We start from the raw sequence: 17,347 nt of genomic DNA on the forward strand, positions 1-17,347 counted from the left end.
ATGCCAGAGATGCAACCTAGATTTGTTCTGGGTAGTCTGCTTCCATGGCAAACACACTACTGCTGTGCTATCATTCTGGCCCTGATTTTCACCTTTTAATGATTATTGTAATCTGCTCCAAATTAGAGAGAACAGCAGCACCATTTATATCAGTTAGATGAACCTTCTAAGAAGCTTAAAGTTTATACCACTTGAAACAGACTGACCTCTACACCTTGTCATTTAACTTAAGAATAGCAAATGCCCCCCTTCTCGGTCTCTTCCCATCTTTGTTCATGTCTCTCATCCATAGCTGAGCAGCTTTGAATACTTTCATTGATGAGCTACACTATTACAGTGTCTTACCACCTCCAAAGATAAGAATAATTGGGTCTTGCTACTCGGACTCTAAGTAATGTTGGAGCTAAGTAATTCCATGATGGAGGGCCCAGGGACCAATGTTCAACTGACACTTTCATCATACTCATTCTCATACTTTGGAGAGTACCAATTATCCCCACCCTACCATGGCCATTCTGGTAAGCTTGGATGGTAGAATAAATGACAGTTTTCTTTGAGAAGTCATTACCCAAACATTCTCCTTCTTTGCTGAAGGAGAAAGTCAGAAAAATAAACATTCATGATATGAATATTCCATCTCTCATTTGTTTATCTGTATCTATAAACTATGTGTGGAAATGGCAGCATTTTCATACATCATCCATGAAAAAGATTTGAATACCTTTTGTTCTCTCATAAAATGTGGTCCAAGTGACCTTGACTTTGACCAAGGAAATAAAAGAGAAATCTCCATCGTTTTTGAGGAAACACTGTCCATTACTCTACCAGGGCACTGTGACACTTACTGGCTTTCTGCAGGCACTTGGCCAGAGAATAGGCTGTAGCGTCAGATAGAAGTAATTTAACTTTGGCAGAGATGTTATTGTAGGGACTGTAGATTGAAACCCCAGACACGACTAGTTACAAACAGGAACATATGACATTGGTTTCCTCAGGACTGAGGGGGTGATTGTGGAGAAATGTTCTACTTACTGGGGGAAGGTGTCTGAAAACACCCCCAAACTCAGCGAAATGACCAATAAACAGTTCAATAAGCCCAAAATCAGTGTGCACACAGTCCACAGCTTAAGCTGCTTGAGGACTTAATGCCTGGTCCAGACTAGAGTCCAGCAACAGACTTAGAATTTCAGAGGTCATGGAATCCTAGAAGCCCTGGCCTTCCAGTTAGTTGCCTAGGCGCTGCTGATGATTTGCCTTTGAAAGACCCAAACAGAGGACTCCAACAGCTGGGTAGCCATTTTCAAAAGTTGTGTGTGGGCACCAACTGTGTGTAGCCAATAGTCTTTACCCTTCCTGATCTTTTTTATCATGGATCTCATTACTTAAACCTATCTATATACAGGATCAAGAAATAAAGATATCTTGTACTACTTTTTTTTCTATATCTTTAAATGAAGTGAGTTACCAAACATTTTAGGAGAGCCATAAAGTAAACACCACAGGTTCAGACATAGGCTGCAGAAAATATGATAAATGTTATTTTCTCAATCAGTCATTAAATCAATCACCAACTTTTTCTTAAAATTATTTTATTGTGACCAATTGAATGCCAAGTCTTTCACAGTTATATTTAAGGTATATAGTGACAGTGAATTGGGGCCATTCCACCAACAGTGTTGTCTCCCTCCACCTCTGTTCCCAGCACACATCCCATACCTCCCCCTTTGCCTCCTAGATTGCTAGTGTAACAGGTCCCTTTGTGTATAGCTTGTTTAGATTGGGTAACTTGATTCTATTATCATTTACTTTGGGTTGGGTACTTAGTTCTGATCATTTTTTTATTTCCACTTAAACAGTTTGCTCCTGGTACCATCCATTTTTCCCTTTAATTTATGAGACATAGCACATTGATTCAAGTTCTATGGTTCTGTTTGGAGGAAAAAATGACTTGGCAGATGATACTACACAGGGTAGATATCTCTTATAGTGCTCACTACCATATTGCTTAGTACTGCAAAAGTGAAAATTATGCTTATCCTAAAATAATCCAGTCACAATCTAACACTGAAAACTTCAAGTAGCAAAGTTCATCTCTGCCATTGATGAAGTGCCTAGAAATTGGGAAAACCTTCCCACTCCAAGGTGCTGGTCCACTTTTACTTCCTCTCCTAATCTATATTTTAGCTATTTATTTATCTTTTCTTAATTTAATTATTTTTTAAGCTCTCAGACCCATCCTATGAGGGTTAGGTCTCCAATAACAACTTATGAATAGATCTGTATGGTCTGTCTCTGTGTGGCCATGAATTTGTATACAGTGGACTCCCCTATGTCTGCCCAATCTATATTGTAAACAATCCATGTCTATATTGTATATATCCCCTCTTATATAGTATCCATCCTGCACCCCCCCCCCAGTACTTTTTCTAGCCTCTCGTCCTCCCAATCCTGATCTGTTATCCCTCCCTTTTTAACCCGCATTCCCATCAGTTCTTTTTTATGTTTTTGTTTTTTGGCCACACCCATTGACGCTCAGGGGTAACTCCTGCTATGCACTCAGAAATCGCTCCTGGCTTGGGGGACCATATGGGATGCTAGGGGATCTAATCACGGTCTGTCCTAGGCTACTCCTTGCAAAGTAGATGCCTTACCTAGAGTGCAATCGCTCTGGCCCTTTCCATTCAGTTCTTAAAATGTTAGGTACTGAGACCAACCTCCTGCCTCAATTAGCCACTACCCAGCTCCCAAAGCAAAGGGACACCCTCTCAGTCCCACATCTGCTGACCTGGCAAGCTGCTAACACCACTTGTGCTAACTCATTCTATGTGGCCCTTCTTCTCACACACACCCCTAAAAGTGGACTCTTGTATGCTACAAAATTCAGCTCTAGAGGACCTCAGTCAGGTCAAGGACACTACCTGATCCCTTAATTGCAGAAAACTGTCTCTCAAACTCAATAAGATCATGGTGTGGGATGAAAATGTGCCCTGAGTCTTATCCCCCTCCCCCAAGAATATCTCAAGAGACTTAATGGGGGTTTCTGTATTTCCCTTGTATGTTTAGTACCTCAATAGTTACACCTCTTACTGTGTTTATTTCCAAAGGTAAAGGTAACCACCTCTATCCTCATTTATTTACTTATTTTTGTTTACTTTCTATTTTTTATTTTTAGATATATACATTTTTCCAATTTTGCTTGTTTGGGTTCTTGGTATAAAATTCTAGAACAAAAAGTCTTGCTTGAGATGAAAGCTCAAGTCAAATCTAGGCACATCAGAGATCTCCCCTAGTAGGACTTTATTTGCTAAGCCAAATATCCAACAGCAATTTGGTCACATGCAAGGCAAGGTCTTTATTCTCTGTACTATGTTCTGACCAGAAATCCATTTTCCCAGGTGGCTATAACTGGGAGAACTGCGTTTTTCTGGCCATTCTACTGAAAGAAAAATGTAGAGTTAGTTGCCACTCCACTACATCTGACCACAAAGCCTTCTATTGCACTATGTTGGCTCCCAAAGGTGATGAGTTGCTAAAGAAAAAAACAAAAACAAAAATCCAGGGCACAGAGATTGTAGAGCCTGTCATTATTACCCCCAGATTCACAAGCAATATAACATGTCACCTTTCATTTGACATGAGCATGATAAAAAGGGGGAAATCTTATGTATAGAAACAAGCTCTTATCTACTATGGATAGGAGCCCATAAATTTTATAATACAGGGTGCCTCTCACCCTGAACATTAGTCATGTGGACTCAACTTAGACTTTATGTGATCAAAAAGCAGCTGTCAAACCCCAAACCCCAGATTCCAACCATAGAACTGACACAGTTCCCTGCAACAGCACCAGGAATCAATCTCCCCCTTGGAGTCTCTAATACCACTCTTGCACCAACTTGTGCCAGGTTGATATGACAGCCTGACAATGATGAAACAGCAACAACTTGATCTAAGAACAGGTTGCCTTACCTCATCATGTAAAGGTAAGGTGAAATCAGAAGACACTCCATCATTTGATCTGTGCAAAAACCAAGATCATTATTTACAGAAGACTGACTTTGGCAACTGTGACTGAGCACAACTTTTTCTGGGACCAATAAGGAAGACCCTAGCCTAGGCTTTGGCCTAGGATTTGTACTACAACCAAGATCTCTAATTCCAGAGGTCTGACTTTGACAACTGTGATTGAGCAGAACTTCTGGAACCATAAGAAAAAACTGTGTCCTTGGCTTCATCCTATAATTTGTGAGAAAACCGATATAGCTGATTACAAAAGACCGACTACAACTACGAAGGAGCATAACTTCTAGAACCAAAAAAAAGACTCTATTCTAGACTTTCTCCTATGACCTGTGAAAATACTAAGACCTCTAATTACAGAGGACTCATTTTGTCAACCACAACTGAGCAGAATGTTTCCTGGCATCATATAAAGACCTTGGGGTTCAATCATGAGCATGTGTAGAGCTTGTAATTATTCCCATGACAGTATGCTTTAAAAGTGGAGAAACCCTGTATCTCTTAGTCCCAGGGAACTCCCTTTCTATTCCCCAATATTTAGTGTGCCTATGCAAAAAAAAAGAAAAAAGAAAAAAGAAAAAGAAAAAAAGTCTTGCTACACTAGCCACCTTCCTTTTTTCTCTCTTTTTTTCCTTTCTTGTTGTTGTTTAATTGTTGTTCATTGCTTATTTTGCTGTTTTTTGTATGTTTTTCCTTTTCTTTTGGTTCTTTTAAATTGATATTGATAGCTTCTAGATGAATTTCTCCTAGGTTTACTTTTTTATCTTTGTGTGACCTATGTTTATTTTTACTAAGTACATTATAAAATTGTTCATAATAAGTTTTGGCCAACCACTGTACATCACCCTTCTCTGGTGCAGGTTTTCACCACCAATATCTGCAGTTTCTCTCTGTTATCCTCTACTGCTTGCCTGTTAGCAGACATTTTACTTCTTTCACTCTCTCTCTCTCTCTTGTCTCCTTTCTTTCCCCTTTTGACACCATAGTTCTCCTTTTGTTAATAAAGAGCTGGGGATCATGCATTTGACTTTATGACCCTTCAAAAACAATTTTAATTTCAATTTTATTGAAAGTCGTGATTTACAAAGTCCTTTATAGTTGGATTTCAGGCATACAGTGAAAGTAAATAGGCCATTCTCAAGAACTTTAGCATCAAACATAAACAGATGGGACTACAACAAACTAAAGAGCTTCTGCGTGGCAAAAGAAACCTTACTTAACACAAGAAGACAGTTAACTGAATGGGAAAAAAATCTTTGCACTCAACATGTCAGATAAAGGGCTGATATCCAGAATATACGAAGCACTCAGAAAGCTGAACCCCCCAAAACCAAATAAAGCCATAGAAAAATGGGGAGATGAAATGAATAAGCACTTCTCTGAAGAAGACAGAAAGATGGCCAACAAACATATGAAAACATGCTCACCTTCACTCCTCATTAGGGAAATCCAAGTCAAGACAACAATGAGGTATCATCTTACACCAATGAGGATGGCTCACATAAAAAATAATGGGAACAATCTCTTTTGGCGGGGATGCAGTATGAAAGGCACTCTCATCCACTGCTGGTGGGAATGCCCCCTAGTCCAACCCCTATGGAGAACAGTCTGGAGAGTGCTCAAGGAACTCAGAATTGAGCTGCCATTTGACCCAGCAATTGCTCTCCTAGGTATCTACCCCCAAGTCGGAAGGACATTCATCCCAAAGTAACTGTGCACCCCATTATTTATCGCAGCACTCAGTATAATAGCCAAGTCTTGGAACCAACCTCGATGTCCAACAACAAGATGTGGTATCTATACACAATAGAATATCACATGGCAGGAGACCCCCGCAGCAGCAGCAGCAGCAGCAGCAAGAAGAGGGAGCGAAGGCGACTCCCGAGGAGCCCTCGGAGGCGGCGGCCACCACGAGCAGCCACCACGAGCAGCCGCGTGCTGAGAGGAAGTCGGGATCGCAGCCGGGCCGCTGCTGCTGCCGCCGTCTCCCGCCGCAGGAAGGCCGAGTATCCCCGCCGGAGCAGGAGCAGCCGCAGCCGCAGCCCCAGCGCCAGGCCGCCGGCACCCGACGCCAGCAAGCCCCCGTCGCCGGCGCAGGGCGGCAAGAAGAGTCCGCGGCTCGGGTGTGTGGGAAAAGTAGCTGATAAAGATCCAAAAGAAGAGAAAGAGGAAGAAGATTCTACCTTCTCTCAGGAAGTTTCCATTGCTGCATCTAGACCTAGTCGAGGCTGGCGCAGTAGTAGCAGGACATCTGTCTCCCGGCATCGCCACACAGAGAACACTCGGAGCTCTAGGTCCAAGACTGGTTCATTGCAGTTCATCTGCAAGTCCGAACCAAATACAGATCAGCTTGATTATGATGTTCCAGAAGAACATCAGTCTCCAGGTGCCATTAGTAGTGAGGAGGAGGAGGAAGAAGAAGAGATGTTAATTAGTGAAGAAGGAAATTCCATTCAAAGATGACCCAAGAGATGAAACCTACAAGCCCTACTTAGAAAGGGAAAACCCAAAGCCACGAAGAAAATCAGGGAAAGTAAAAGAAGAGAAAGAGAAGAAAGAAATTAAAGTGGAAGTTGAGGTAGAAGTGAAAGAAGAAGATAATGAAATTAGGGAGGATGAGGAACCTCCTAGAAAGAGAGGAAGAAGGAGAAAAGATGACAAAAGTCCTGGTTTACCGAAAAGGAGGAAAAAGCCTCCAATCCAGTATGTCCGTTGTGAGATGGAAGGGTGTGGAACTGTTCTTGCTCACCCTCGCTATTTGCAGCATCACATTAAATATCAGCATTTGCTAAAGAAGAAATATGTGTGCCCCCATCCTTCCTGTGGCCGACTCTTCAGGCTCCAGAAGCAACTTCTGCGGCATGCCAAACATCATACAGATCGAAGGGAGTACATCTGTGAGTATTGTGCTCGAGCCTTCAAGAGTTCCCACAATTTGGCGGTGCCCCGCATGATTCACACCGGCGAGAAGCCGTTACAATGCGAAATCTGTGGATTTACTTGTCGGCAAAGGCATCCCTTAATTGGCACATGAAGAAGCATGATGCAGACTCCTTTTATCAGTTCTCTTGCAATATCTGTGGCAAAAAAATTAGAGAAGAAGGACAGTGTAGTGGCTCACAAAGCAAAAAGCCACCCTGAGGTGCTGATTGCTGAAGCTCTGGCTGCCAATGCAGGCGCCCTCATCACCAGCACAGATATATTGGGCACTACCCCAGAGTCCCTGACACAACCTGCAGACGGTCAGGGTCTTCCTCTTCTTCCCGAGTCCTTGGGAAATTCCACCTCTGGAGAGTGCCTGCTGCTAGAAGCTGAAGGAATGTCAAAGTCATACTGTAGTGGGGCAGAATGGGTGAGCCTGATGGCCGACGGGAAGATCTTCGTGGGAAGTGGCAGCAGCGGGGCCACTGAAGGGCTGGTCATGAACTCGGACATACTCGGTGCTACCACAGAGGTTCTGATTGAAGACTCAGACTCTACTGGACCTTAGTGGAAAGAAAGACTTTGGGCACTGGGACAGCTCTGACTTTGTATTTAAAGATAAAAAGGACAAAAAAAATTTAAAACATTTAATATCTAGTAAAATAACTGAAGGGCCTGCTCTTTCCATTGTGGATCACAGTACACACACATACATCCAGCCGTCTTCTCCCTCTGTCGTCCCCTCTATAAAATTGATGTTGCCTTTACCAGAAAGGTAGGTGAAGAAAAAGCAGTTCTTAGAGTGAGGATTCTCCTTATATGCAATTCCAGCTGAGCAGACTTCTGCTCCTCAGCAAATTCCCTTTTCCGATATGTAACTTATGTGCTCGGGATCAGCTTTTAACTCTTACTAGTATATTCCTGGACTCTCGGCCCCTTCTCCTTTACTGTTGCCCTATGGTCTGGCTTCTATCCATTGCAGCATACCTAACCCCCAAAGTATCATACAGTTCTAATCTCTGGAGGCTGGCAGCTTGACTTGGCACTTTAGGGCCCCTTAGCAAGGTGATCTGGTAAAACAGCACATGTCTCTTACCCTCTTTTCCTTGACTACCCATTGAGTTTGGGAAAAGGAGGATACATGGGGACCACCTTTCTCCTCTCTGACCCCTGCACTTGCCCCCCCTCACCCTGTTCCAACTTTTCCATAATGGTTCTCAATGGTGCTCACTTGCTCAGAAGCAGGCTCCCACCATAGAGGGGGCTGCTCCCTACCTGGTCTTTGTGACCATGGACAGGGCTCTGTATCAGTGAGACAAGTCCCAGACTAAAGACAGAAATTTGCACTTTGAACATGTGTGTTTTGTGTTGTGGAACCTGAGATTCCTTATTTATTAATGGAAAGTAATTTGATTATTTGACATTTTTTTTTGTCTTCGTTGCTATTATTTTGTGGGGCTGGGAGAATATTCAGTTATTCTGTCATTTCCATAAGAAGTACTTTTGAAGGCAAAATATAGGGTTGAAGAAGCGTAACCAGCCTCTCAAATCATATCTCTCCAGTGGCCTTTAAAGAAAGCTGGTCCTCAGCACTAACAAAATCACTACAGTAGTCTAGTGTGTGTTTTTTTTTTTTTGGAAGCCTTTTTAGCAAAGGATGTTAGGTTTGTGGTATTTAGTGCTCTGAGTTCTCTGAGCATTGAGATTTAGGGATTCTATGGGGGTGAGAAGTGTTGTTTGTTCAGGGTCTGGATAACATATAAAAGATTTTCTCTGGTGAACTTATTTTTGGTTTAGATCCCATCGCAGATCTTAGTGACCCTACTTTTTTTTTTTTGTCCTTTAATTTTTTGTTTTTGCTTTGCTTTATCATTGGTTCATTCCAACGCCCAATTAGTGAAGATCACTGCCATTAGTGAAGGAATGGTCTGAGTCAACAGTTTTAAGTCCCCCCCAAATGCCTCTGCTTTGTTTTCCTTTGAATTACCTCAGAAGAGGAAAGGCTTCAATTGACAAAAAAGGAAGACATTTGTTTATGATTTGGCTGTCACCTGAAATTCATAAGATATTGCTGCTTCATTTTTCTTAAGATAGATTTATGGGTGGGTTGCTTATTATGCATGGGAGAGACTTGTTCAAACTTATAACTCATAAAAAATGTAAAAATCTATTTTGCTCATTTTGGGGGGCATTAGAAGGGCAATTTCTATTCTTTATATCTCAGAAACTGGAATTAAAGGCTTACCCTATTCATTGTTAGAAATGTATGATGGGTTCTGGAAAGAATGAAGTTTTCCTAAGACAAAATAAGAAACAGCTTGTTTTTCACAAACACTAAAACTGCAAAATTTGTTCATTTTCTCTTGATTTATTTTTTGGTCCAAAAAGCGGGACAGCAAAATGTCATTTCTGAAAGAGGCTTACTTTACACCCACTAGTGTGTGGATGAACTCCAAGAAATAGGGAGTAAAACATCTACATTGAAAGTCAAACGCACTATTGTTTCTTTTTAGAGGATTGCAGATTTGCCATACCTCCAGTGTGGGGGGAGAAATTGGAGTAAAAATCAAAAGAGAAGTATAGCTTTCCTGTCTACAATAAGGATTTGGAGTTGACTTTGGTTTGTTGGGTTAATTTGACAATATTATAAGGAATGATTGACTAGATCTACAACAAGTTGTTCCACTCCAATAAAAGTCCATTTTGTGCTATTGAATTAGCTAGCATCTATACCTCACATTTAGCCCTGACTTGTCGAATTTATTCCCCTCCCTATAAATTACATTTGCAGTGGTTAGTCATTAGTTCAGCTACCTACACAAAAACAAACTGCATTAAGAAAAACTGAGATAGAAAGTGTTCTTACCTCTATCACACTCATCTTCCCATCAAAAAGCAAATAGTTCTAATAACTAGATAACTTTTATTTATCACTCCCTTTAGAGTTGTTCTGTCATTAGCCTACAATTCTAGCCTTTTTAGTAGGTTTTAAAATAATTTTCATGAACTAAATTTTGTTTTCTTTTGAGAAAGGGATACCAGCATAGTAAAGGGATAGATTAAGTAAAACTACTAAATACTCTTTCTACTCGTCAGGCTATTTTTCCATTGACTTTTTGATGTGCTCTTTAACCTTAAAAATATGCATTCCTAATCTTAGGTTCTGTTGCTTTGTATCTTCCCACCTCATATCTCCACCTTGAATTTGGCAATTCTAACTTCTAAAAAGTAATTGAGAAATAAGTCTAATTTCTAGATGCACTTCCATTTGTGGTTGCCAGAGTCATTTCACATTAAGAGACTTACTAGCTTCAGAGTTAGCTTAAACACTGGCCAGGATTACTGGAAGTTTAAACAATATGTAGAATATCATCCGTATAAGAGCACTTGAACCTCCTTTGTACCTGTTCAGAGTAAAAATAGAGTACTAAACCTAACTAAGGTCTTTAGTCTGGTTGGTTGAAGCACCATTTTCTCTACTTTATCTCCTTTCCAATGTACTCAAATTGAAAAATTGTAATGGATCCATTTTATTTCTTAAAAAGCCTTTCTTGCCTGTTAAAATGTGCAGGACCCTTCTTTTGATGGGAGACACAGGTGGTTAGCAGCTGCCTGAATCTAGGTTGGAAAGGTTATGTAAGAAGAAATTATAATAATAAAAGGGATACTCTGCTTTTCAAAAAAAAAAAGAATATCACATGGCAGTTAGAAATAATACAATCGTAGACTTTGCAGCATCGTGGATGCACCTAGAAAATAATATGTTAAATGAAGTAAGTCAGAAGATGAAAGATAAACACAGAATGACAGCACTACTCTGAAGTACCTAGAACATACACCATATATACAACCAATACTCCATGATCAAATAACAGCATGTAACAGGGTAGAAACTCCAAACACTGTAATAATTAACATAGACAGGGAAATAGGGCCCAAAACAAGTGGAAGAGGAAAAACGCAAAGCCTCAACTACACATTATACCATAAAGAAACCAGCAACAGAAGAAACAACAGAATAGAGAGAACACGTAAGTAATAAAGCTTTCACTACAAAGGCCCATAAAAATATCTAATGGATCTTATACAGGACTACAGGTAAAGAATACGAGGGGAAGTCACTGACTCTAACGGAAGCATTTCCTAACAATATATTTGAATGCCTTAAGCTTTCTACATGTAAAATAACCTCTCAGCTTGTCTCTTCACAGGGGTTCTTGGATACAAAGGGTGGACAACCTAAGGTGACACTGTGGTGCTCAGTCACATTAGATACCATACTCAGCTTGCCTTATGAAAATGTCTTGATAAAACACTTGAATATAACCTTTATTTCTAGATTATGTCCTCTTTTAGGACCAGAAGCATGTGGCCAGCCAGACCACTGAAGCAGCAACTGTGACCCACAGACATACTACAGGGTCTACTCATTGAACACATTCAAGGAAACTAACATTCCCTTGCTCTTTTCTCCTCTCTTCTCACTACTTCTTTTTTTCTCACTTTGCTTCTACTCTTTCCTCCTCACTATCATCAATTCGATCTTTGTCAAATAAAAACCAACCACACTGGTACCTCCTATTTAGGAAAGGAAAGTTGTTCTATAAGACGCTGTGGACAATGCTGCACAGGGTAAACACCTAGTACTCGATGTGCAAAACCTATATGTATCCAAAAGATGACCTATAACTTTCTGTACCTTACATATACTATACTTACCTGTCTTGCTCTACTCTGCTTATTTCTTGCTCTCCCCTCCTCTTATTCTAAAACTATACCTATACTCTGGTTTCTCTTCAGATCGCATAAATCTTTCGCCTTTTTAAAACTATACCTAAGGTAACTACTATATGTTTATATGTGGACATGACCACACTGAGACAGCACTCCTTGAGAGCCAAACCTAAATAGTAAACAACCCATATCTATACTGTATATACCCTCCCATATACTATCCCCTCATCCCCCTACAGAAATCCGACTATCTCTTCACCCTCCAATCTCAACCCAATTTCCCACCTTATTAAAACTCTTCACCCTCAGTTCTTAATCTATTAGGCATCAAGACTGACCTCCTACCCCAATGAGCTGGTACCCAGAACCCAAGCGAAGGGACACCCACTCAGACCCACACTGCGTCCCCAGCAAAAAAATACAACCAGCACCCCTGCTGACTCATGCTGTGTGACCCTCCTTATCACCTCTCCCTAACGTGGACTGTTGTTCATTACTAGACTTAGTTCCAAAAGGATCCCCACTGCAAGTACTCTACCCAAGACCTCTCTGCCGCAAATCTTTTCTCAATCTCAAGAAGGCCAGGACATGAAATGAAAATACACCCTGGAGCCCACACCCCACAAGAAAATCTCAAAAGACAATGGGGAGGGAAAAAAAAGACAATGGGGAAGCCTCTATTTCCTTCATAAGCTTAAGACCTATGCAATACTACCGCTTAATCTGTTTTTCCCCAAATGTAAGGTAGTCTCCTGCATAACTGTGTTCCTTTAATTACTTTTTAAAATTCTTCTTAAAAATTCTTTTTTTCTTTATATATGTGTGAGTATATATATTTTTAATTTTAGTCTAGTTTCTGTTTCCTTCTCTTTCCACCCCCAAATGCACCAGCAATATAATATAGCACCATCTCTTCCTGCAAAGACATATTAAAAAAAGGGGGGAATCTTAATATAAAAACAAGCTCTTATCTACTAAGGATAAGAACTCATACTTTTTTATGATATGGGGGCACCTCCCACCTTAAACATATGTCATGTGAACCCAACTTAGACCCCAGGTGATTAGACACTGACTGTCCAGGCTTGAACCATGGATCCCAGACATAGAAATGACACAGTTCTCCACAATAGCTTCAGTAACCTCCCCTCTGGTTCATCCTTAATACTTCTCTGGCACCAAGATGGGCCAGTTCTAATATGATATCCTGACAACGAGGAAATGGCAACAACTTGATCTAAGAACAGGCTGTTCTACCTCACCATCTAACGATAAGACAAAATCAGAAGACTTGTCACCCTTTGATCTGTGCAAAAGCCAAGATCACTATCTACAGATGACTGACTGTGACAACCATGACTGAGCAGAACGTATGTTGGTAGCAACAAAAAAGCCCTAGCTTAGGTTTTGGTCTACGATCTATACAACATCCAAGATGTCTAATTCCAAAGGTCTGACTGAGAACGGGTCTTCTGGAAACATAACGAAAGACTATCCCAGGCTCCATACTGGGATCAGTGCAATGACCAAGACCACCAACTAAAGAAGACTAATTAAAATGACAGTGAAGAAACAAAACTTCTAGAACGACAAAGAAAGTCTTCATCATAAGCTCCGTTCCTGGACCCATGCAGAAACCAATATCTCTAGATATAGAGGTCTGATTTTATCACCCATGACGGAGCTGAAGCCTTTCATACACCACAAAGCCACCAAGGGGAGAGTAAATGAACATGCAAGGAGTCTATAGTTATTCCCATGACAGTTTACTTCAATGGAGGAGAAATCCTGTAGCTTTTAGGCCAAGGGAATTCCCTCTCTAATGTCCCCAATATTTACTATGCCTATGCAGGAAAATAAACAGCACGAAATAATCTTTTTTATTTATTTATTTATTTATATTTTTTATCTCTATTTGGCTTTGGATATTGAAGTTGTTGTCTCCATTTTTTTTCCTTTTCCTTTTTTTGCACTCTGTTATGTCTTCATTTCAAGACCGTGGTTATTACGTGGTGCTTGTCTTTATTGCTGTAGTGCTCACTGGATTTTTTTGATTTTTTTTATGTGAGATCTCCTTTTTTATTGTTGTGCTGTTTCACCTCCTTTTTCCCTTTTCTCTCTCAAACTGAGATTGAGAGCCTCTAAAAGCACTCCGCTCATTTTCAGTTTATTTGATTTTTACCCCATTTTATTGCTCTTTTTCTTCAAACAAAACCACGTTACTTGAACTATCTAGTACTGCCTCTCAAACAGAAAGGGAAAGAGTGGAGGTTATCAAGACCAAACAGTTGTATGATCAGTAAGTAGAAAGCTAGACACAGAGGGGACCACTTATACTAGCAGCCTGGGGGTTGAGGGTGGTGGATATGGGATGCAAGATGGGAACGGGGGTTGAGGGAGGACAACTTTGGTGATGGGAATTCCCCTGACACATTGTTCATTGTTAATATGTACCTAAAATATGACTGTGAAAGATATGTAAGCCACGTTGGTCAAAATAAAAATTATATCAAAAAAAAAAAAAAAGAAAAGAAAAGAAAGTGAATAGGCCATTCTCAACATCATGTTGACCCCCATCCACTAAAGTTCCCAGCATGCGTCCTACACCACCACTCTTAACCCAAGCACCTGCCAGTGTAACAGGCCCAGTTAAAGTTTAGATTGATATAGGTTGAGTCTCTTGATTCTATTGTTGTTGACTTTGGCTTGAGTATTTGGTTCTGTACTTTTTTTATCTCCACCAAATGTACCCACGATCATTGGCCTTTGGCTGTATACATTCTTTTATCTTCTTAATTGTATAGACAAATGAAGAAATATGATGAAATGTCTTAACATTCTTTGAAAAAGGCAGGAATGCCTACCTTGTGGACAAAATAAAAAATTTTCTTAAAAAGGGGTTGGCAGATGTTATATATTTTTTTCTTTATTTTGCATAGGCACAGCAAATGTTGTGGTAATTAGAAAAAAAATTGGCCTAAAATACAGAATGTCTCTACCCAGAAAGCATCCTGTCATAAGACAGGCTCTGGGCATACTAATTGACTAAACCCAAGGTGTTTCTTCATGGTCTCAGGAAAAGTCCTCAATCATGGTTATCGAAATCACTCTTAAGTAATTAAAAATAGTGGATTGTGCACAGCTCCTATGAAGAAGCAGGGGTAATCCACCTTTTTCTAAATTTTGGGCCACACCCAGCAATGCTTAAGGGATACTCCTGGCTCTGTGGTCAGAAATTGCTCCTGGTAGGCTCGACATATCATATGGGATGCCAGGAATTGAACCCAGGTCTGTCCAGGATTGACCTCATTTAAGGCAAAAGCCCCACCACTGTGCTATCTCTTCAGCTCAGTACCTACCATTTTTTTTATTTCTTTTTTGATTGTAATATTTTTTATTTATTTAAAGAAAATGCATCACATACTTGACACAACTGATCATTATACAATTGTTTCAGGGAGACAAAAATCAACATGATAAAAACAAAATAGAAAATCTATAGTGATGGAAGAGAAAGGAAAGATAAAGTTCAGTAGCAAGTATACTTTTAAAAATTATTGAATCACCAACAAACTCATTAAAGCACTAGCAGAAAGTTTAGTAAGCTCTTTTTTTAGAGGATAAGAGTTAAAAAAAAAGATATTAAAAATGAAGTGAGAGTGGTAATTCTTGTTGTTTTCATAGGCCCAGCAAAATATGGAGAAATGGAAAGGAAAAGTTTTGGCCTAAATACAAGGAGACCTTACCCCTGAAGTTTTCTGCCATAAGACAGATTCTGGGTTCCAGGCATACTAGGTTGTCCAGCGCCTGAGTTGTTCTCTGTGGGCCTGGTAAAATCTTTTCGCACATTCGCTATTGTTGGTGTCAGGTTTCTTTGGTTAAGAATTCTGGTGTCTGTGCATCTCCTTCATCAAAGTCAGGATGATGTTGAGCATCCTCTAATTTCACCTCACCATTAGAGGGCAATGCGGAGAGCCCTGCCCTCCAAGCAGATTATTGCTGTTGCTAAGTCCTCTGGGTATTAAGAGAACCCTCTTTGGAGTAAGTTGATGCCATGGCAGTGGTAGGGTCTTCCGTGGTAGAAGTTTGCTTCCTGGCGATATTATAGACAATTAATTGTGTTGTTTCTGTAGATGGTATTCATGGTTCAGGGGTCTATGGGCAACGCCTGTTCTTATGAGGCCTGAGCTAAGTCATTATGACCATATTCAGGGTGGAAGGCCCCACTGCATTGTAAAATGTGTTCCTATCTCTATTAGATAATATGTAATATTTTCCCTATTTTAATGTGCCTATGCAAAAGGGGGACAATACCACACAGTACTATTGATGCATATGGAGGCCAAGGGAACACGTCCAACAATAACCCATAACTTAATTTTAACATCAACTCTAAACAGAGAGGCTGTTCTAACAGAATTCCCTATGAACATATAGAAAAAAAAATGGACAAAATTGTCACTATATAAAAGGACATTCAATAAGAGTTATAGCTAATAAGGGAATACATCTAAGATACTCAAAGGAAATATACATGTCCTTTTATGTCTTTAGAAATAGTTGGGGGGTTTGTTAAGTCTGGGACACCACTTTGGTCTGTGATTTGGCCTCCTGGAATCTCCAAAAGCACTCCCAGCAATCCCATATCAGGTAATGTCTTTGAGTGGGGACTTCTCAGAAACCGAGTATGGTAGCAAGCAAGCACATGTACTCAATGAAGGGAGGTGGAGGAAAGGAGGCTGCTGAGGGTAGACCAACAGCAACAGAGTATTGGTTTCTTCTCAGTCTGAGAGTCTATTTTTTCACTTTGGGTGCTGGTTCGCAGCTGACTTGAGTGTAACCCACCATTTTTTATCCAGAGTAATCAATTCCAACTATCATCATGATAGTGGTAGTTGTCCCTTCTCTAACCTAACTGCACTCATCCAATATTTGTGGCAATTATCTACCATGGACTGGTCCTCCTTGTCCTCAATTCTCTTACTATTGAAATATGATTTTTTTTCTTACATATCATAAATGAGATAGATTTTCTATGTCTATCCCTCTTCATCTAACTAATTTCACTCAGCATAATAATCTCCATATCCATCCATGGATAAACAACTTGAATGGTATATGTTTTCTTATAAGACTTCTTTATTTTCTCAGTTAAAATCAGAAATGTGTATTGATATTGGAACAAATGCAAGGGATAAATATGTCCAATTTATGCCACAACTGTGTTTTCCCTATCTACAAAATTGACACCTAAAATCACACACATGGGGCTGGAGAGATAGCATGGAAGTAAAGCGTTTTCCTTGCTTACAGAATGATGGTGGTTCTAATCCTGGCATCCCATATGGTCCTCTGAGCCTGCCAGGAGTGATTTCTGAGCATAGAGCCAGGAGTAACTCCTGAGCGCTGCCGGGTGTGACCCCAAAACCAAAAAATTTAGAAAAAAATCACACACAGGGCTGAAACATAATATTTCATATTAAAATGCTTGCTTTGTATTCAGCTAACTGAAAGGTGATACTTCCAATAATATATGGTCCCCTGAGCCCTTCCAAGAGTGAAAGCTGAGGTTGGAACCAGAATTCAGGCCTGAATGAGGTAAATTGTGCTGCCCCAACTAGGAAACCATTATGCAAATGTCTTCAATAGTAAGTGGGCATTGTCCTGTCTG

General features: G+C 40.2%; 1 protein-coding gene across 1 annotated transcript; it reads left to right on the top strand.

The window, feature by feature from the left end:
* The first annotated feature begins 506 nt into the window (after window positions 1-506).
* Window positions 507-10,634, top strand: LOC126011912 (E3 ubiquitin-protein ligase ZFP91-like). The gene is given in 7 exon segments (XM_049775668.1): window positions 507-518; window positions 3,064-3,104; window positions 5,831-5,912; window positions 5,914-6,462; window positions 6,464-7,025; window positions 7,028-7,104; window positions 7,106-10,634. Coding segments are annotated over 7 exon segments (1,728 nt in total). The 3' UTR covers window positions 7,511-10,634.
* The last annotated feature ends 6,713 nt before the right edge of the window (window positions 10,635-17,347 follow it).

This window comes from Suncus etruscus, chromosome 6, assembly GCF_024139225.1.
Source record: "Suncus etruscus isolate mSunEtr1 chromosome 6, mSunEtr1.pri.cur, whole genome shotgun sequence".
NCBI classification, from domain to species: domain Eukaryota; kingdom Metazoa; phylum Chordata; class Mammalia; order Eulipotyphla; family Soricidae; genus Suncus; species Suncus etruscus.